At 41.6% G+C, this 22,223-nt stretch overlaps 1 protein-coding gene across 12 annotated transcripts in view; it reads right to left on the bottom strand.

Annotated features, from left to right (window-relative positions):
* Window positions 1-22,223, bottom strand: part of EPHB1 (EPH receptor B1) — a 344,720-nt gene that overhangs the window by 50,736 nt on the left and 271,761 nt on the right. For 10 of the 12 annotated variants that reach the window (XR_014548751.1, XR_014548752.1, XR_014548754.1 and 7 more), the window contains 3 exons: window positions 8,093-8,274; window positions 4,009-4,171; window positions 817-925 (listed from right to left, as the gene is read on the bottom strand). Coding sequence is in view for 5 of the 12 variants with exons in the window: in XM_083616247.1 (XP_083472373.1) it covers window positions 817-925; window positions 4,009-4,171; window positions 8,093-8,274 (454 nt within the window). In the remaining 7 variants the exon portion in view is untranslated. The remainder of the gene's footprint in view (window positions 1-816; window positions 926-4,008; window positions 4,172-8,092; window positions 8,275-22,223) is intronic. The other 2 variants (XR_014548753.1, XM_083616246.1) reach the window with 1 other exon arrangement.

Raw genomic sequence — 22,223 nt, 5'->3', positions numbered from 1 at the left:
AAAGAAGATGCCGTTCAATCAGTGCCCAAGGCTGTAAAGACAGACCAGTTTGTCCTTATTCACTGCACCTTTGTGGCCAAATATGGAATTAACATATGAGGACTGGCTCAAGGACTGGAGCTGCCTGAGGCAAGGGACAAAATTGCACCCTATCCTTTCCATGTGCGTGACCAGATAGACAGTTGAATCTTACTTCAACATTGGTGACACTGCAGCATTCCCCACAGCACCTGAGAGCAGTAGGACAGCTTTGGGGACACAGCTCTGTCCTCCAACACCTCATCGCCAGTCCCCATCACCCGGCATCTGTCACCAGAGGCAACCTCCCTAATAGTCAGAGCTGGCCCTGCAAACCGCAAATTGAGTTTTCTACCAGAAACTCCTCAGGAAGAGTGTATTTTGGTAGGCCTGTGTGCATCAAGCTCAGGACCAGTAATGGAAAGCAACAGGCATTTGGAAAGGAGCTTTCTCGGGGAAAGTGCCATTAAATGCAGAGACTGACGTAGCGCGTGCTGTTGTTGTTTAAATCTGGCACCCTTTGTAAGAGAATACATGCGAGATTCTGCCCCGTGTGCAAGCGTGTCTTAGCAATAGAACATTCGCCCCTTTAAAAAAGAAGGTGTGCTTAAGCTACGCAAACCAAATATCCATTAGCACCTACACCGCGCTTCTTATGTAACCATTACAGATCAATTGTTAGCTCCTTGATTCCATTATCCAGCGCTGCCCTGCAGTAAATGTGTGTGTTTCCACAATCTCCTTCAGGAAGATTCAGCCTTGGAATGAAAGCAAAATTTATAATGTGGCAAATGGTACCTGCTGCAAACAATTGAAATAGCCACTAAGGAGACAATAAAGACGACCCCTGCTGCTGCAGACCCGGCAATCAATGGCAGTTGTTCTCTCAGTTCTGACTTGTAGTCATCTGGAAAAGAAAAGACATTTGTAACATTTTTGCCTGCTCATACAGCCTTTGCTGCTAATAGCAAATCTCTATTATTTATTTACCACCTTTGTATGCCACCATTTCTACCAGGAATTCAGGATGGGTTACATAGGTGATCCAAAGAAGCACAGATCCTGGTTGAAGACTCCTGGAATCCCATGCATGACAGGGATTGTAACAATGCTAACTGGAAAGAGCCATCTTTTGCCAATTCTATATTAGAAGGGCTCTCAGATCCTGAACTCTACAGTTTGGCAAATTGAGTGTTGAGGGCTATGGAAGACAAGCACTTAATAATGGCTCAGTTCACATGGAACACCAAATCATTTTTCATACTACAAGGAAAAGCCTGGAGGGAGCCTTAGACATTTATATTTTTTCTTCCATCTCCATACTTCCCTTGCAGACTCAAAAAACCCAATTACTTTTTGGTTGTTGTTGTTTTGCAAACCTTAGTTTACCATTACATTACTTAGTTTACCATTGCATCAGAACATGCAAACTTTGGCTTATGTTTGCCCTGCAACCCAGAACCTAATCCAGGGAAATGATACCCTTTGAAATGCCTTCTGGCTTTCTTAATAAGTTGATCAGATAGGAAGAACTCTGTATTTGTTCAGTCCTTACCACAATGGACCTCCACATCAATTAACATTTTTATTTTTATTAAAATTATTGTTCATCTTCTGATAATTCTGTCTCTAAGTCCTATCAGCTTAGAATGAATTCACACAAATGGAAATATTTCACACTTCCTTTTAATTTTCTTCCTCTCGTTTTGCAGCTAATTACTGGTAACCTGTTTTATCTCCTGCTTGATGCTTAAATCCTGTGCAAAATCTCATTTAACAATCAATTATTATTTAATAACATACAATATCCATTCTTGCTGTATTTCAATTAGCTGCTTCTATTTCAGACACAGCATTCTCCTTGTCTGCCTAATTGTAAGTATTGGAGAAAATCATTTTTTAAAATGTCCATCAGTTATGTGCTGTGTGTATGTGCTCCCCATACCCTTCCTCAATTAAAACTTCTGGACACTAGACAAGGAGGCATTTGTAGCAAAAGTGACTTTGCTAGACTTTGAAAGAACCTCTTAAAAGTGCTCCATGGAGGCAGCCACCTGAATGGGGGGGGATTGCTTGCTGATCATTAGCTATGCTGAGAATATATTACTGAAAAGAATATATTTTGTTACAAGCAAAGTAAGATTTGTCTAACCCGGCATCATATATATGTGTCTCCCCTGAAGTTTGAGCTAGAACTTGAACAATTCTTCAAAATATAATTAACCAAACATGTTGGTTTTTCAGTCTTTACGTTCTGAGAAAATTAATTGTGCACATGTAAAACTGAACCTTGTCCACTTCTACAGATATAGAAATTATGATACAGTCAAGACTTTTGTGCTTGACGCACTATGGGAATCACATGTGTCTTTAAGCTGTGTATATACAGCAGTGAATTGCTGGTTCAGTGACACATGTCAACACCCTTCATGTCAGTGTGTATATCTTTCAAACCAATTTGTCTCCCTAACAGATTACAGTTTTAGTACATACTTCGGATGTACACTTTAAAAATGCAATGGCCAACCCATTCCTAGTGAATAACTATGTGAGATGCTTTAATCCTGATGAACTGAGAGTGGCTGTCAATTGTAGACAAATCTTGAACACTAATACATATTTAGTATGGTAATAATAGAAAACAGGACCATAGAACTTTATCACAGTTCCTAATCATGTGGAGGGTTCTATTTGCATTCAAATGACTGCAAGGTGGATAATCCTCTTCAGTTCTTCCCTGCTCAGCACAGAAACAGAGAGGTAGGGCTGGCACATATGGGGACATTGTGGGTGGGGCCTGCCCCATGCCTCCTGATTGGGTTAGTTTCCTGTTTATGTGTCATACCTGCACAAGGCTGTGGTCATGAGCTTATCTGTTTACAGTTCATTCTAGAGAAAGCAAGTCTAAGTTTCAAAATCCCAGCATGGTAATTCTTGCAGGCTATTGGGGCCAAAGTAGTGGCCATGTTTGACACAACATATACAGAAAACCCTCAGTGGTAGAGAAAGATGATGCCTCTGGTCTGATTCCAGTGGTGGTGAGTGCCAAGGAAGATACTTTGCCTACACTTGGAGAGCTAATCTTTGTCACAGAGTTCTTCCAATTATGCACAATTTCTTCTGGACTTTTTCTAGGCCTGCTTTTTGGAGGAAGGTCCCATACATTCTCTAGTGCAGAGAGAGAAAGGACTGGCCACCAGAGTAAATTCAGGAGTGCATATGTATACTCTCTTTTATACACTTTTAATTGGCTGCTTGTTGGTAGAGTGTTGGGCTATCATGCTTAAGTAAACAGATTTAATCTACCAACCTTAAACTAATGTACACGGGCCTGTCTCCGTTTCTTCTGAAATCCAAAAATGAACTTGTGACTGCTGCAGTTAGACCTTGGAAGGTGGTGCAGTGTTATACAATCAAAGGATAATGGCAATACAGTCAGGCTCTGAATGTTTACATTCAGTTTATTTCTCAACTTCCTATAACTTCAAACAAAATCTAATTTTATTATACCACCACAGGTGCTTATTTCCTAGAACTGCAGATTTACATGTTGGGTGTGAACAATGAGGGATAGCACACCACACCACACTCATGTATAAATCCTATATTATGCTGAATACTACCCACTGCTGGATACAGAATACTGGGCCACTACTCTGACCATCAGAGGCCAATCTGATCCCTCCCTAGCTTGCATGCAAACACTGAAAACCTATTCATATGCAGTTGGGCGGGGAATCACTTACATGGTCAGGGCAAAAACAGAGATAAGAGATTTCAGTCAGATTAATCCTCCAGCTGGCAATTAATCAAACATCTCTCTAAATCACCAGTCTCTCTCCACACTGCCCCACTGGGAGGCAAGGGTTTGGAGAGACAAGTTGATTTAATCCAATTATAGCTTAGAGGCTCGACAGAGTGCAACCTCCTTCCCTCTGTTCCTTTCTCCGTTCCCTCCCTCCTCCCCCCTCCTTTTTTTGTTACACTTACCGTCCGTTAAGGTTTGGAAGCACATTTTTCCACTGTATTTCCCATAGCCAGCCACTGTCCGAGCCCGAACCTGTACCACATACACCATCCCTGGTCGCAGCCCATCAATCCGTGCCGTGTTGGTCTGGCTCTTCGCCATGGAGGAATTGTACTCATTGTGGTCCTTCAGGGAACAGCAAATAGAAAAGAGAAACATATGAGTAAAAGTTATATTTTGGGGATCTTATTTCCAAGGTGTACTTTTGTGCCAACGGCTTCTTAAAGTTAAGATGGCAACAAAAGGCAACATCAAACATCTTCCTTGTATTTCTCCCTCAACAGGGCCAAGGAAGAACATGAAACCACTGACATTTGGCAAGCTTCCTGTTAGGCCCGGTGCATGGAAAGCAGTGGGCTGATGATGTTGATGACTGTTTTGTAATCACAGCTACATACTGACTTCCACTGACCCCTTTTCAATAACAATGGTGTGATGCACCATTTACACGTAATCAAAAAGGCAGATTCACTCCATTCACTCCATTAAAAAATGATGAAATGAACATACAGTGGTACCTCGGGTTACGAACACTTCGGGTTACAAACTCCGCTAACCCAGAAGTAGTACCTCGGGTTGTGAACTTTGCCCCAGGATGAGAATGGAAATTGTACGCCCGGGGTGTGGCGGCAGCAAGAAGCCCCATTAGCAAAAGCGCACCTCACGTTAAGAATGGTTTTGGGTTAAGAACGGACCTCTGGAATGAATTAAGTTCGTAACCCAAGGTACCACTGTATCTGTATGTGTAGGGGGTTCACAGACTTTTAAAACAAACAGACAAACAAACAAACAAACAGACCTCACTAAATAGTGAAGGCTTATAGGGGAGTGAGTTACAGCACAGATCACTGATTCTATCACAAAAGAGGTACCTGCAAAGAGGTACCTGCAACAGTTGGGCAATCCAGTAGTGGACAGTGTGGTGGGGCAGCACCACTCACTTGACCTCTGGTCAGTGGCATCACTGCTACTTCTTGGGAGGTGGAGGAGGGAGGTGGCCACAATGCAAGCACACTGGCAGGAGCCCCAGATTGACTGTGTGGGTGCATTTCTACTGTGCCAACTTCAGTACCACCTGGACTCCCCTTCGCTACCTCCCAGTAAACAGCAGTGCTGTGACAGAGACCAGGCAAATGGCAGCGCCACACCACACCGTTTGCTACTGATGTAACCAAATTCCCTACTTCTTCGGAAAGGTACAATATACTGCACAGTGAATGCATTTTCACTGTGCAACTTGGCGTGAAGGTGATTTGCTGGGTAAAAATATGGGTAATATTTATTGTACAAAAAGTTGGAGAGGCTTTCCATTCTTAGTACCCACTATACAGTACAGTGACCCGGAAGTGTCCTCGGACAGCGCTGGCCCCCGGCCTCTTAAGTGAGATGGGAGCGCAACCCCAGAGTCGGTCACGACTGGCCTGTATAGGCAGGGGTACCTTTACTTATACAGTACTTAATCTAGCTAGCCTGCCATCTCTCCCAAATGGGCAGCGATTGCAGCTGAATTTACACATGCATGTTCCTCACTTGCAGGAATATAAATATGAAGTGGTAACTTGTATATGCAAAACAACCATCAACAATCAAACACAGAACATCCCTCCTCAAACTCAACCCTTTATAGACTACGCAGTGCACACACTGCATCAAACATTGTATTTCTGAGCAATTTGACAGGTACGTGCAAATGAAAGTCTGTGACTCCTGTTGATATATGATAACTAAAATAGGAGATTTGGAATAAAAATTGAATATCAGAATTCAAACACAACTGTTGTATCCTAAATATCTTTCTATTAAATCGCTGGACTCCGTGTTTTTCCTCTCTCAAAAGTGGTGGCATGACCTATAATATAAGATATGATGCTATAATATATGATTTGGCTGTTAGGCTTTTATCAAGCCTTGCTGAAAACTTGTGACTCAAAAACACAGTGTTAGCATTTCATCAAATTCTCATTCCAGTCCCTGCTTTTTTGCCCCAGCTCTGCTGTGGTGTGCGTGGGATGGTGTAGATGAGATTCCAGTTTAACAGCCCACTCCAATGTACTCACACACTGGGTTGGTCTGTGAAGTGTGCATCAGGCACAGAGAGCCATCACTATCCATTGTCTCTGTGACAATGGGGCCTGAAGAAAAAATGCAACTCTATCCAATTTTGTGGCCTGGAGATTGTCATATGCTATTTCTTACACTTCACTTCCCAGATATTCATTTGACAGATAGAAAACTGAAGGTGAAAATCAGTAAGTTGCCCAAGGCTACCATAGTGCCCAGTGCTTGAATTTGGGACTCCCTGGTGTCCAATTCCAATTTGCTTAGGGTGGTGAGATGAAAAAAAAAGGACAAGTCTCTGGCACTTTAATAGTTGTGTAGAAGAGGGAATTTCAGCAGGTGTAGTTGATGCGAAAAGTGCAGCTGCATGTCCTCTTTTTCATCTGACCACCCTGTGTTCAGCTTGACACTCAATTATCAAGACCCTATGTAGCTATAGCATATCCTCTGTTTTGAATCCAAATCATGAAACTCATTTGCCCTGTCTCCCTTTTTCTTCTGGACTACTTCACTTCCCTCTGAGCAGTCAGATACTTAGGCAGGAGGGTCTAATACAAACATGGGAACTTGTTGAGGTCCAAAGCTGCCGCCACCTCCCATTTCAGGTAGACCTGCACTCATAAACAATACCATGCATGGTCTGTACAGTAGCACCACAATTGACAAGTGCTTCCTGACAATCTGGCATTTGATATCATTCACTGTACCTCAGGGACTCATGGGCAGAGAAGGTTCTTAGTCCAATCTGCAGCAATCTGTGCTGGGTTACATCTATCCAACTTTTACAAGGTAATAAAACAAGAGTCATCTCTGGGATATGAGGGGCTTGAGAGGCAGAGGACTTCAGGAGGATAATACAGGCACAGGAGAGTGGCACAGAGTTGGCAAAGCACTCACTATACATCACCAAGTCTAGCTCAGTGTGCAGACTGTCACTCCTAGCAAGCTATTAGTCACTTGAAACAATGATATTTCAATAACATGAGGCAATGAAACAAGTGTACACAGCAAGCAAGCAGAAATCAACGGGGAGTCCCTGCTTTCAGTTAACTATTATTTTCAAGATTTTCTGCAGCAGTGGGGCTGAACGGTTTAGTGACGCTTGGGACAGGAATTCCTTCTCTGCTGCTGCTTTATGGTTCAGGCAAGCAACAGGCAACAGAAGCTGAGCTAAGCGGGGTACATTTGATTTAATGTGGGTAGGACTGGAGCCATAGTGAGAATGTAAAGATTGGACATGGAGAAGTTCCTAGTAAGCTGTGAAATAATGTACTAAAGCAACTGTGTCCCGTGAACTCTTTGCAGGCCGGTGGTACAAAGCCTGTAAGGAGATAGTCCACAGGTGGGAGTGTTGTATGTAGTTTGTACTGACAATATGATTAGAACCAATTGCAGCTAAGTGAATCTGTCTATTTTAGTTTCTCATACATTTTCCCCCCAATCTGAAATTCCGTTCTCCACGTTTCTGCCTGAATTAGTGATTTGTCATTTTTTTTTTACTTTTAAATATGCATTTTAATATACAATTATCCCCAATATACACATTTTGGGACACATTTCTTGGCTGGAGATCTGAATCACAAAATTTGGAGAAGTGTGCGTGCCAATGGATTCCTGAATGTTGCTTTGTGTGTTGTCTTAGAAAGTGCAAATTAAGTAGTTTTGCATTAAAATGCTGGAATGTAGAGAAGTTATACAAATTCATTCTAGGGAAGGTCAGTATGAAGGACAGCTAACCCCATCCTGCCCACCTCAAATGTTGAATGTTTGGGCTACAAATCTGATATAGGTTTTCCAGAAATATTAACACTGAGGAAAGAGCCTGCTTCAATAATCTCACAGCTGTCACAGAGCATCTCCCCATTGACTTCAACTAGGCTTTGAATCAAGCCAATACTTCACATTCCACAACATGAAAAAACAACACCAGACTCCGAAATCAATAATAGCCCATCCCAACTCCCCTTCCTCAAACACATTCAGGCTTACGGTGGATGGTCTTGCGCCCATAGTGCTGCTAATCTCGGGGATGCAGATCCGGCTCACCTTCTCATAGTAACGGATCTCATAGTCCAGGATGATGCCATTGGGCTGTTCCGGCTGAGGCCATGACAGTGTGATGCTCCTCATGCTGGCACTTACCTGGTGCATGATGGGAACTGTGGAGGGAGCTACGGAGAAAGGAGGGAACAGGAAGTGCAAGAAAAGTGAAAATTAACCTAGGGGAAGGAGGATGAGAGCATTCCGAAGAGGTGGTAGAAATAAAACATCGGGGTGGGATCACGGTGAAGTCGAAGGGGCAGTGAGGGTGAAGGAGGAGAATGAATATTACATGAAATAATAGTACAGTCCAATGCAATTACATGCAGTATTTCGACACACAAGAAAAAATACATTTCTGCGCTAGAACAATTAGTGTGTAGAATTCTATGTCGATTACGCAGACCTGTTATGTTTCTTGTTGTTCAGCTGCTCTGTCCACCATCTTGTGGGAAAGCAGCATACAAATAAACCACCAAATGAATTAATGAATGACTGACCGTTAGTTTTTATCTTCAAGAGGCCAAAAATGCTTCCGATGAGTTGAATGGAAGCTGTACAAGAATAATATTTCAGAGGTGTTTAATCAGGAGCAAGGTAGGTTGCACCCTTTAGAAGGCTATTTCCATAGCTATTTTAAAGCAATATGTGAAATTCCTGCCCACAATACACAATGCCACTTGCTCACTAGGATGTAGCCACAACCTGCAAAGAGGGGAGGCCTCCTTTTCTTACAAGAACTGCACCTATTTTCAGAAGCTCATGCTTCTGGATTTCTCGTTGTCCCATTCCTCCATCTCATCTATGGTTCTTCAGCTTCTGTTCCTCTGCTTTTCTTCCAGCAGCTCCCTTTTACCTTTGCTTCCTGTTGTCTCTCTGACCCTTTAATCAAGACTTGGACCTCTGCCTACTCCAAGTCTCCATTCCTAAGTTTACCTTCCTAAGATATGGTCATAGGCCATATTTCCCCATCCTTTCTCTTGCCCCTTACTGCCTTCCCCAACTTTTTCTCAGCCCCCAACTTTCCTTATGGCCTTTATGCACATGACTCTTTGCTTATTCTCCTTCATTCAGTGCCTCATGGAATTTACCCTCCTCCTCTCAGATTTCTGCTTGTGGGGAGCAGTGAATCTGCCAATTTCAGTTTTTCTTCAACTTTTCATTTTTACAATCTTAAATTTATTTCTCCACATTTCCACCTCAGTCTGCTATTTTTTTTTAAAGCCCTCATGGAACTGTATGAACATTTTAATGCAAATTTATTCTAATATAAACATTTTTGGTATGCAACGTTCCTAATAGACACATTTCTTCAAAGCATTTCCCTCTAATATAATGCATTTTTGTGTTTTACTTTCACCAATGTGTGCATTTTTGTACAGAATTTTTACTGGTGAATGGCAGTGCAAAATCTGGAAAAGTGCAAATTTCAAAGGATGCTTGTCATTCAGTTTGTGTATTGTTTCGGGAAGTGCAAATTGAGTAGATTTCTCCCTCATCCCTAGTTAACTTCCACTTCTAGTACAGTTACTCCAGCCACTCTGACTAGAGATAGAGGAGGAATCCATTTCAAACAGATTTACACACAGAATTTGGTGATTCCGACCCCATCAAGCTTTGCTCACATTGGATCACCTCTTTATTGAGAGTCCACATGTCTGAGCCACTCAGTTTGCTTTGTTTAGAAAAGCCAGACCAATTAAACACAAAGAATAATATATTTACAAAACACGTGACAGAGTCAAGTCCCATCCTCAAAAGCACATGGATTTCTATCGTCCTCAACTTTATTTGCCAAAACAATAGTTTAAAAGAGTTGAGCATGAGACTCTTAATCACAGGGTTGGGAGTTCAAGCCCGACATTTTGCAAAAGATTCCTGCATTACAAGGGATTGGACGAGATTATCCTTGTGATCCCTTTACAATTCTTATTTTTTCTCTCTATTCCCACTTCTCGCAAACTCATTAGGCAGGAGGAAAGGCTGCCTGAAAAGAAGCTGGGGAAATCTAGGAATGCAACTTCAGAAGTGATGTTAGTGTTGACAAAACAGGGATGGGTATAGACTTGGTCTTTTTGTATCGTTTTCCTATAACTACTTTACAGCCCTTTCCTCCCCATCATAGGAAGCCAAATTAAAGATAAATGGCAGCAGACTTTTTCCCGTAGCCCAGTGGGGTTAAAGAGGAGCTAATAGACCTTTCTTTCCAATTTAGCTCAGGCTGTGCAGAAAATTTTCCATGAAAGAACTGGCCTTTCCTAATTTAGAACAGCTGTTCCCAACCGGGTGCCCTCCAGATGTTTTGGACTTTAAATCCCATGACTCCTAGCAAGTACAGAGTGGATGGGAGTGAAACATATGGAGGGCACCTGATTGGGGAAGACTTAGAATGCGTGCTCTTGGAGAATGCCTGCATCAAGAGTCTCGCCACCCCCTCCATATAGCAAGTGTGCTTACAATGGAGCTTGCTTTCAAAGCAATACTGCCTTCCCTTTGCCATGGTGATAAAGTTTCCTCATATTTAATTGCTGTTTGAAGAACATTATTGCAGCGAGAGGAATGAAATGGGAACAGTCAGTAAATAATCAAGTTTTAATATTTAAAAAGGCTAGTTATTTTTAATTAGAACTTAAAATTCCTCGGGACTCTTTATCAAAGGCAAGCGACACAGGCCCATCTGCAAATGAACAAGCAAATTCGGAAAAATATTTTTCACTCACTATGAAGCCAGCACAACTTGCTCTCCTTAGCCTCCCCATCACATGAACAATGGCAAAGGCACTTCTAAGGCTGCAATGGATTTTTGGAAGGGTTCTTCTTCACAGTGAAATGGGGGCAGGTGTGGGGGAGGTCACATTTTTTCTAAAAATAGATAGCAGTGGGGGACCTCTGCTGGGCATTGCTTGGCAGACCGCATCCTTAAAAGTAGCCAAGAGGCCAATAAGTTAAAGGGGATATTCTGTACACACAATCCACACCTAGCAAGATGGCACAGCGGTCTTGAGATGCATATTGTCATCTATAAAATGGCTGTTGCAGCTAATATGCAGCACTATGAATAGTGTGGCTCGACCCTTTGCTCTTGGCAAAGCAATTGTCAAGAAAGGATTGCACGGAAGGTGACTGCAGTGTGGGGTCCCTGAAGTCTTCTGCAATGTGACCTGCCCTTGACAAGCAGGAGCAATGACATCCCATTTGTGGGGGGCAAAAATTGAGAACCCAGTTTTGGCTCCATCTCCACTACCTCATTACATAGCTTACTAAATAATAATTGTGGTTCAGCTTTATTTCACTTGTTCTTTGTCTCTCAACTCAAGACCAATTCAGAAAATAGTGTGTTGAGCAAGGTTTGAATGGGTCTGTGCACACCGTCTGGTATTTGGTGAGACAGTTGTATGACCAATTTACCATAGGACATAATATTTCAGCCTGTTTCAAGTCTGGAAGTTGCAGCTCGTACAAAATGTAATGGGTTGATCAACCTAGGAGCACCACCACTTAACACCTGAAAGAGTGGCATTGGCTGTCAATATGTGGCCGAACCAAACTCAAGGTGTTTGTGATGAATTGTAAGGCCCCATACAATTTGGGACTGAAATACTTGAAGAGTCAGCTCCTGCCCCACTCTCCCAATATCAACCAATATCTCCCAAATATGATCTGCTGTGCAGCTACCCGGGAAAGGAACTTCACAATTTTGGCACCCCTATTATGGAACACCCTGTCCTTTGATGTATGGCTGCTGCTGCTGACTCTCATGAGTTTCAATCACCAACAGAAAACCCATCTATTCACATAGGTATTTTCTGGGCAAGAATACAGTGTTCTTTTCCAATTGTGTTACTATTGCTGTTTTATAGCTGCTATGGTTGCTATTGGTTTTTATCAGACTTTCCTTTATGATATTTTGGTGACACTCTTTTACTTTTTAAATAGTTTTATTATACACCCACCATGGGATGGCTTGTCAATGAGGGACAGGTTAAAAATATTCCTAAACTACTACTACCACGACTAGTACTCCTACACGATAATAAAAATAATTGTTGCTCTGTGGTGCAGTAACATTCTTAGAGCGTAGTAAAAAATAAGTTGAGTTGTGATTTGGGACAGATGGTGAAGCAATCATATGACCGCGACATTATGTGGCAAATTCCGCATTGCACACCAATTGATTATGAGAGCCAGTTTGCAATACTCTACTGCGGAAGGTTATATAAAACTTGCAGCAGGAAGTTGGTGGGGAATAGGGCAGCCATTTAAATCAGTAATACCTAACATGTGTCACTTGGGCTATGAACTAGCCTTGCCTCTTGGTATCTCTTACAGCTCACTGAAAGCATCAACAGTGTGAAACAGCAGCAAGACAAATTCTATGTAAAGAAATCACTAAGAAATTGATTGAAAATAAAAACAACAAATCTTGCAATGCCTCTTTATAAACTTGTGTATATTGCAACCTCCTCAAGAACACTGTTATGCTATCTGATCTCCAAAAACATATATCCTAGAGCTAGAAAAGGTGCAAAGTAGGCAAGCAAAATGATCAAGGGGTTAAAGAACCCTGTGAGAAAAGGCCAAAGGAATCTGGGGAATTTTTAAGTTTAGAAAAATAACAACTAAGGGGATCGTGATAGAGGTTGTGCATGGTGTGCAGAAAGTGAATAGACTGAATTTTTTATCCCAATAAAATTTTAGACGCCAGCTGCCCACTGATATCAGATTGTCAATAGGACCAGAGCAAACAAAACAAAGTACTTCTTCACACAACTCATGCTTAGCTTAAGGAATTTGCTACAAGAGGATACAAAAACATAGCATAAGAAGAGTCTTGTTGGTTCAGACCCAAGGTCTATTTAGTCTGTTCAGTAGGCAGCCAGATACCCGTGGGAAGCCCACAAGAAGGACACAAGTGCAATGATCCCCAGCAACTAGTATTCAGAAACCTGCTTTCTCTGATACTGGAGGCAATATAGCTCTTGTGACTAATAGCTGTTGATGAACTTATTCTGTGTGGTGCCCCCACGCCCAGATAGGTTTAATAGATGAATTAGACAAAGGTATAGCAGACAGGTCTATCCACCTTTCTTGGCCATGATGGTCTCCATGTACAGAGGCAGTATACCTCTGTATACAGGTTTCTGTGGCACAAATAATAAGGGGAAGCTGTTGCCTTCATGCCATACTTGAGGACTTCCTGGAAGTTATCTGCTATGTCTGTGCTGGAGGAGAGATGTGGAAATACACGCAGGATAAATGGCAAACAAGTATGTGTCCTGTACATAACCCTTCCCCGCTCACTGACCACTTTTCCGCTGTAACCCCAGCCATGTCTTCCCAGACCTGCTTTTGCCCGTATCTCAGGAGACAAAAGGTCACATCCACACCATACAGTTAAAGCACATCTACCACTTTAACAGTCAGGGCTTCCCCAAAGAGTCCTGGGGAAAATCAAAGGGAAGGGATGCCATGCCTGTGATTTCTTTGTAGGGTACAATTGTTTTTAGCACAATTTATTAAGAAAGAAACAGATAGGATACTGGGGGGGGGGCGATTTCAATGAAGAGTGAGCTAAAAAAAAACACCCCTCCACATTTTAAATGACTAATTTAAGCAAAAGAAATACTTTTATCTGATTCAAGCTGACAACCAGCTGAACGGTGGCGAAGTAGGAATCTCTTCTTGAAACGTATGTGCCAGATGGGAGTGCGCATTGCTCTGAGTCAGAGTCCTGGAGAATCACTGACGTCATCCGTGAATCTGCCTCCTGCATTTATTTTTGAATCCCTGCTGGGGATGGGAGTCCACACAGAACCAAGGCAATATAACTTGCGCTTCATTAAACAAGTTAATTTCCTGTCTGGTCCTCCTGAGACATCAAAGTGTCTCATTTTAAAGCCCACTGATGCATGTGGTGAGGGCTCTGCAGAGACTAATCCTCAGAGTCTTCTAAATGTTCTTCCCTATACATGCCTCTGGAACTCACGGCCCCTTAAGTCCCTGGTGAGCAGTGGTGCCAGCCTCTTAATTTAATGGTGCACAGAACAATGCTGCTTACCGACAGTCAATCACCTCTCCACCAGAACGTAGAGCGATGTTTTATATAAGTAACAATGATGCTGATAACTCTAATGCACTATAGAATGAGGTGCTCAAAATGGAATCTAAATACAAAATTCGCAGGCAGCCTCCTTGAGGATCAAAAGGAGTCTCTTGGATGCTGGTGAATCCTAATTGCATGAAAACAGTGCTAAACATCCTGTTTTAATATCCCACCTCTGGAGAGGTGTCTTATGGAGCAAGCCGAACCCCCTCGTTCTGGGATTGAGGGATGTGTGCTAGGCTGTGTGGAAGCATCCCTTTGCCCTTCATTAATCCCAGTTAAGTCAGCCTCCCACTGCCACCCTGATGTGCTTGCCACCCAGTCAATGTAGCACTCCCCCTTGCACCTGCCAAACACACAGGTGAGAGTGAGGGTGGCCGATTTAATTTCCAGTTGGAAAGGCGATGTAATTCCTACAAAGCTTGACTGGCAGGTGAAGATGATAGAATACCTGGAACTTGCGAAAATGACTGGGAGAATAAGAGGACACTCAAATCAGAAAGTGAGCAAAGAATGGGTAATATTTAAAGAATATTTAAAAGAATATTGTGAAAATGCAAATCTCCTGACAGGTATAGATTGAATCTTGAATATTAAAGAAAATTATAAACGTAAAAAAAAATCTTGATATGTAATAGATATAACGGGAAGTGTGTATAGCTTAAGAATATTTAGAAAGCACAATGAGGTGAATCAGAAGTCAAAAACGTGTGTGATGTTAGATGATGTGTAGTCAATTAATGTTTAGTTGTCATTGTGGTATTGTTTTTGTCTGTTTGTGTAGTATGTTTTGCAATAAATATAATGAGAGAGGGGGGGTTGGCTGGTGAGGGGCTAAGAAGGCCTGGGATCTGTTGGATCCCAAGCTGATTTTACAGCTGTTGTATGATAGCATTGGGCCAATAGCTACAGATGTGGGAGGGGCCCCACCACTCCATAAATCGTTACAGGCAGTGGTGTAAAGTTTGGATTACAACTCATACAAATGAATGCAGATTCGGCAAACACCCAGAGGAGTATGGGATTGGAGCATATACAAGAACTTGTGGTCCTTCTGATGTTATTAGACTATAGTTCTCATCATCCCTGACCATTGGCCATGCTGGCTCGGACCAGAGGAAATCAGGAATACAAATAGTTGTAAAATGGTAGGTCCCACCAGGTAGTGAGTGGGCAGAGCAGCAGTGAGTGAGAAGGGACATTGTTGTTTTTCTCCCTGCAACCTTCTGTAACTGAGTTCCTCTGGAGTCACAAAATAAGCTTGAAGAAGCAGCTGGGGAAAAGGCTTCAGAGAAGGCTTCAGAAATTCCTTTCACTGATTTTCATCTTGAAATTAACAGTGTTGTTGAACTATGAAATGATGTGGCTTGGTGGCTGCCATTCATCTAACTTGCATTTAGCACAAAGCCTTCTGGGAGGAAAGCTTTGGGACTAGACTCAAATTGAAAAGGTCAAGGAAATATAGGCTAAGGTGAGAACACAGAAACATCTTTACATAATGTTTTATGTGACCTGGGACAGAAATCCCAGGCTTGAGGATTGCACATGTCCTTTTTTTTCTGTGCCCTTTGGAACTTCCCCTGCCCTGCCCACAGCTCTCCTCAGTCTTAAAGTACCCCTCCCTTTCTGGTCGTAGCTTGAACTGAGCTGTGATTAAGAGTACAGAGCTCAGACAAAAGTATGTATCTTATTTTTTTTTTTTAAGATATTTTTATTAAACAATTTTTTATATAACAGAAACAAGACGTACATAAACAAACATTCAACAATAATAAAACAAAAAAAACACGTACCACTTCATAACCCAATTTCTAAACCTTTCTTCCTCGACCTCCTCTTACTTCCCGTTTCTGTATTCCAAATTCTTACAGTTTTTCAGCGAAATCTTACCTTATTTTATTATAAATTTATGCTAATCACCCTTATTCTCTTTGTCATAATCATTACTAATAGTAACCATTTATTTTGGTCCAACATCATTCTAACTGTCTCCAATTTTATAATATTTCTTTAAATAGTCCTTAAACTTTTTCCATTCTTCTTCCGCCGCTTCTCTTCCCTGGTCTCGGATTCTGCTCGTCATCTCTGCCAGGCTCATATAGTCCATCACCTTCATCTGCCATTCTTCCAGTGTGGGTAGATCCTGTGTCTTCCAGTACTTTGCGATGAGTATTCTAGCTGCTGTTGTAGCATACATAAAGAAGGTTGTATCTGTCTTTAGCACCCCCTGGCCGACAATACCCAAGAGAAAGGCCTCTGGTTTCTTGGGGAAAGTATATTTAAATACCTTTTTCAGTTCATTATAAATCATTTCCCAGAATGCCTTAATCTTCGGGCATGTCCACCAGAGGTGAAAGAATGTGCCTTCCTTTTCCTTACATTTCCAACATTTATTATCAGGCAAATGGTAGATCTTTGCAAGTTTGACTGGGGTTATGTACCACCTATAAATCATTTTCATTATGGTTTCTCTTAAGGCGTTACACGCCGTAAACTTCAACCCAGTGGTCCACAACTTTTCCCAGTCAACAAACATGATGTTATGACCAATGTCCTGAGCCCATGTAATCATAGTTGATTTGACCGTTTCATCTTGTGTGTTCCATTTCAGCAGCAGATTATACATTTTTGACAAGTTCTTAGTGCTGGATTCTAACAGTTCAGTCTCTAGTTTTGACTTTTCCACCTGGAAACCTATTTTTCTGTCTAATTTAAACACTTCATTTATTTGATGGTAATGTAACCAATCTCTCACCTTCTCTTTTAGTTTTTCGAAACTCTGCAATCTCAGTTTATCCCCTTCCTTTTCCAAGATTTCCCAATATCTTGGCCATTTCGACTCCATATTTAGCTTTTTAACTGCCTTAGCTTCCATTGGTGATAACCATCTTGGAGTCTTATTTTCCAACAAGTCCTTATATCTAACCCAGACATTCAGCAGTGCTTTTCTGACAATATGGTTTTTGAAACTTTTATGCGCTTTAACCTTGTCATACCACAAATATGCATGCCACCCAAAAATGTTATTAAATCCTTCCAAATCCAAAATGTCTGTGTTTTCAAGAAGCAGCCATTCTTTAAGCCAGCAGAAAGCTGCCGCTTCATAGTACAATTTAAAGTCTGGCAGGGCAAACCCCCCTCTTTCCTTTGAATCCGTTAATATCTTAAATTTTATTCTGGGCTTCTTGCCCTGCCAGACAAATTTAGATATATCTTTCTGCCACTTCTTGAAACAGTCCATTTTATCCATTATCTGCAATGCTTGAAACAAAAACAACATTCTTGGCAATACATTCATTTTTATAACTGCAATTCGACCTAACAAGGAAAGCTTCAAGTTTGACCATGTCTCTAGGTCTTTTTTCACTTCTGTCCAAGTTTTTTCATAATTGTCTTTAAATAAATTCACATTCTTGGCTGTATGTATCTTAAGGCAACACAATACACGGCCTATAATACTATGTCCTGATTCTGAATCAAGCTGAGGAGAATCTGTCTTGTCACCACTTGCAATCTCCTTAAGACATGGTCAATTTTGTTTTCCTACTACTACTCTGTTAAAACTAGAAACAATAGCATCACAAATGTTCCTATCTTAGGACCAGTTTCTCTTTGCCGTTTTTCTTTATGTGAAATCTTCACTCCTGAAAGGCAGGTGTTACACTTTGCCTCATATTTGAGGTAGCTGCTGCTGGTATTTATAGAGGCATCATAATTGCTGGGGGGGGGTGTTAATGGTCTAGATTTCTCTGTTGCCAAAATGTGTTAGGCTTTGTAAAACTATTTTTTAAAAAATATTATTGAAACCAGCCTTGAGCATATGGAGAGGTGGAGCATAGATGTTTTTATCTCTGTTCACAGCTTTTGGAAGAAGTTGCAAAATCTTTTTAATCAGAGATAACAGAGGGACGAAAGAGAAGAGAGCCAGTTCCATAGGCAAATGAGCTCAGTCAAGCCACTATCTTTTCAAACTCTCATTATATTCAGGGAGCTTCATGGTCAACTGAACCCAGATCTCCTTGCTCCAAGGATGGGACATGAGAGATCTGTGATTGGGATCTCTGGTGGTTTACAAACAATCCAACCAGCTCTAGTGGGGTGAGTGGAAATCAGATCAAGACCATGGTATTGGGGAAAGAGCAGGGTGGGGTGAGTGTAAGAGTTATCCCTTCCTCCCTGAGTCATTTCCCCAGTTGGAATACCATTCAACCTGCTATTTCTCCATGTAGTAATAAATGCATCTGATGGCATCTGTACCTTTTCCCCAAGCTTGGAGTGGGAGAACAGTTGCCATGAGAATGGCCAATCTCTCTGAATGAGCAAGGATGTGAATGTCTCAGTCATTCATTTACACAGCAATCTGATGTTGCACATTGCATTAATATGATGTCATACATTACAATATTACACTGCAAATAGCATTGGTATATTTTAATTTGTTTTGTCTTTTATTGCTCAGAAGCCACTTTGGGGAGCCACTGACAGGAAACAACACATGTTTTTATTACTATTAATCATCCTCCCACAGCTGGTATTTAAGGCTTTCTTAAAAACAGCAAGAAGCTCCTAATCACGGATCTCCCATGTCACATCAAGTTACATCTAACTTCAGAGTGTAGACCAACCTGCCCCACGTTGGTGCCTTCCAGTTGTGCTGGACTACATCTCCCATTAGCTGGGGATGATGTTGTAGTCCAAAATATCTGAAGGGCACCAGCTTGTGGAAGGCTGATCTGCACACAACACATCACATTGGAATTGCCAGTATGTGACACATACAAATCTATTACAAACAATCTATTACAAACCACAGAAAACATTCTTATAGCTTATAGTTGTAATGAAACCCCTGAAGGCAGATCCCCCACCCAAAAAATTAATTGTTTTGGTGTGATTAAACTGGCACTCAAATGAGGAAATGGATTTCAGAGGGCTAGGGGAGAATAATGCTACCAAAATATTTCAGAGGAGCTGAAACAGTTTTAACATTCTTCCCAGTTTTCTGCCAGCTACCAAAATTGATCCTTGTCTTCACTGTCTTGTATGTGAGGGTACAAATGCTGCACCCCTAAAAGTGGGTGTTTCATACAGTGGCACCTCTGGTTAAGTACTTAATTCGTTCCAGAGGTCTGTACTTAACCTGAAACTGTTCTTAACCTGAAGCACCACTTTAGCTAATGGGGCCTCCTGCTGCTGCTGCGCCGCCGCTGCACGATTTCTGTTCTCATCCTGAAGCAAAGTTCTTAACCTGAAGCAATATTTCTGGGTTAGCAGAGTCTGTAACCTGAAGCGTATGTAACCTGAAGCGTATGTAACCCGAGGTACCACTGTATATATATTTTTTCCAATCTTAAGCACAGCTTGCCGCATTTCTGCATCTCTTTGTGAATTTTTTATTTAAAAATTATTAAAAGTCCTCACAAATATTTATCAGAATTTTAGTATGAATTTCCCCCAGCATAAACATTTTTGTATGCCACTTCCCCCAACATGATGCATTTTTGTGTTTTCTTTTCACTAATATAAGCCCTCTAATGCACACTTTCCCCTAACACGCCCATTTTTTGTTGTTTGAGAACTGTGCTCCAAAATTCGGAAAAGTGCAGATGTTGGAAGGGCAGCTGCGTTTCACTTCATTAAAGTGCAAAGTGAACCAAATTTCTTTCTCATCCCTGTTTGATGCTGGTGATGTAATCCATCTCCTACCAAGGACCCCTTGGGGCTGCTTTGGTGGTACCACCTCCCTTTTCCTCGCATCTTTCTCTAGTTCATCAACATGCTTAGTCTTCCTTGCTATATTTGGCTTGGCTTTGCCTGCCATCCGCAGGCAGAGACTCCAATTTATTTTGACGGACATCCGCTCCGTTCCCCCCCCCCCAATAAATCCCCAGCACCCCTCCTCAAAATCGAAAGGGAGGAAAGAACTGAAAAATGACAAATCATTTCAGAACAGGGTTTGAGTGGATGTGTGTGCTCAGCTCTTATTTTTATGCTTCCTGCTTTGGGTGAGTGTTCAGGAATTCACTTAGTGAGGTGCTGCTTATTCTTTCCAGTGGGTGATGTTGACAGTCCAGCATTGCCTTTGTTTACACAGCACATTTAATCCTGGGTTTTTAATTTTTTTTTTTATCTCTCCACATCCGCTCAGAGAAGATGATAATTTTCTGAAATTAAACACTTAGCTTGATTGCTGTTTTGTTAATTGCCACATTCACAAACCCCCCCTGGTGCTCCTGCCTGTTTAACATGGATAATGCTGCAAAGATGATCGGCATCAAATTGGTGTGCAGGTGGGCGGGCGGTAGTAGTGAGGCCTCCTCATCGTTGCTCGTTCAGATGGATTGCCCAGCATCATTGCACAAAGGGAAAGAATTAATCTGAAGCGGAAACGTCTTTACAAAACCACACAGATGGAAGTTCAAAAGAGGAATCTTGAGAAAGAGATTTCTCACCCTGTTAGCACTGGGGTGCATGTGAAGAATCCTGCAAACTGGAAGGCGATCATATGTTCTTGGAAGCTCTGATAAATTACCCTACATTTCTATAAAGAACTCGGTTTGCATAAACACAAGGGCATCTTATGTAGAATGAATCATGCTTGGATTAGTTTTCACCTGACTAAATATCAATTTCATCGATGATAGAAACACCAATTATGCTTTTATTATTCACTTTGAAAGCTTATATCCCACTTTCCCCTCACCAGATGAACTCAAAGTGACTCACAATGCAAACCTCTTAAAAACACAATAATTGTTTAGTGGCTTCCCAGCTTTAACAGTCTGATTCTACACCTCAGATTTGGTGCATTCAAAGGCACAGAGTTCAGACTGCCTTGTAGTCCTCACTGAGACTCACCCTTGGCCTCAGCACAGCAAATGCCTTCAGCACAGCTCTACCAGTGTGTTTATCTTTGCTCCCAGAACAAGGTTGGGATCATGAAAATTTAAGAAGTCTGCTGGATCACACCAAGTACACCTATCTAGTCTAGCATCCTGTTATCACAGGGCCAGCCAGATCCCATGGAAGCCTGAAATGGTGTGTGTGCCAAGCTGAACTTTTTCTATGATTTATTTCTGTAGTTCAGCAAAGCTGGCATAATGGATACAGCAAACTTTATTGACCCTCGTGCAAGTCTTTATCCTGAACATCTCTTGGAAGGCTTCCAGACCTTCTTAATATTTTATGTAAAGATCAGCACAGGCATCTGGTGTTACCAGCAAAATATAATTAATATCTCCTGTAAAAAAGAATGAGCTCCACATATATAATAGTAAGATAAATTTAGAACTCAGGAAACAAACAAAGATTACCAGTTTAGACATTTCCCACTAGGATTATATTCTTTTGACTACCAAATGAGCAAAGTAAACAAAATGGGATAGAGATAGGAATGTAGCAGGAAATAAAAAAATGAAACAAATGACTATACAGCCTATGAAAGATCACTCATCCGATTAGCCCCCTCCTAATTCCACTGGGAATGACTGGCTCAGAATAGTGCTCAAACCCCATATGACTAGTGTGTTTTGACTCCATGTTACTTTTACAAAGGTTACTGGCCACTTTGAGAAATGGTAATCTTTTTGAATTTTCTTTTTTAAATTAAAAAACAGCAGATAGTACTGGTTCCTGGGTTTGCAGCTGCAGGACAAGGAGTCTCCAGAGACTGGTGAGGGGACCCCTACTGCAGCTTGGGACACACTTGGTATCCGATGTTGCTGACACCTTCCCTGACAAATGAGGTATTTTTATCACAGGGGTTTGGGCTAATATCATGATATTTAACACGCACACCAGCACCTTGTGCTATTTATGGGGAAAGCGCCTTCCTTTCTCTTATTACAAACCTGTTTTGAAAGTTTCCCTATGTGAAATTAAACCTTCTCACATCCAGCAGGTGAAGTGATATCTTGTGACTATATACTGGTTGACTGGTCTTCAGGGGAACGGACAGCTGTGTCTAGCTAAGGCATG

This window comes from Podarcis filfolensis (genome assembly GCF_964270895.1).
Source record: "Podarcis filfolensis genome assembly, chromosome: 5".
NCBI classification, from domain to species: Eukaryota; Metazoa; Chordata; class Lepidosauria; order Squamata; family Lacertidae; genus Podarcis; species Podarcis filfolensis.
Note: the sequence above shows the minus strand (reverse complement) of the source record. Positions and strands in the feature narration are given on the sequence as shown.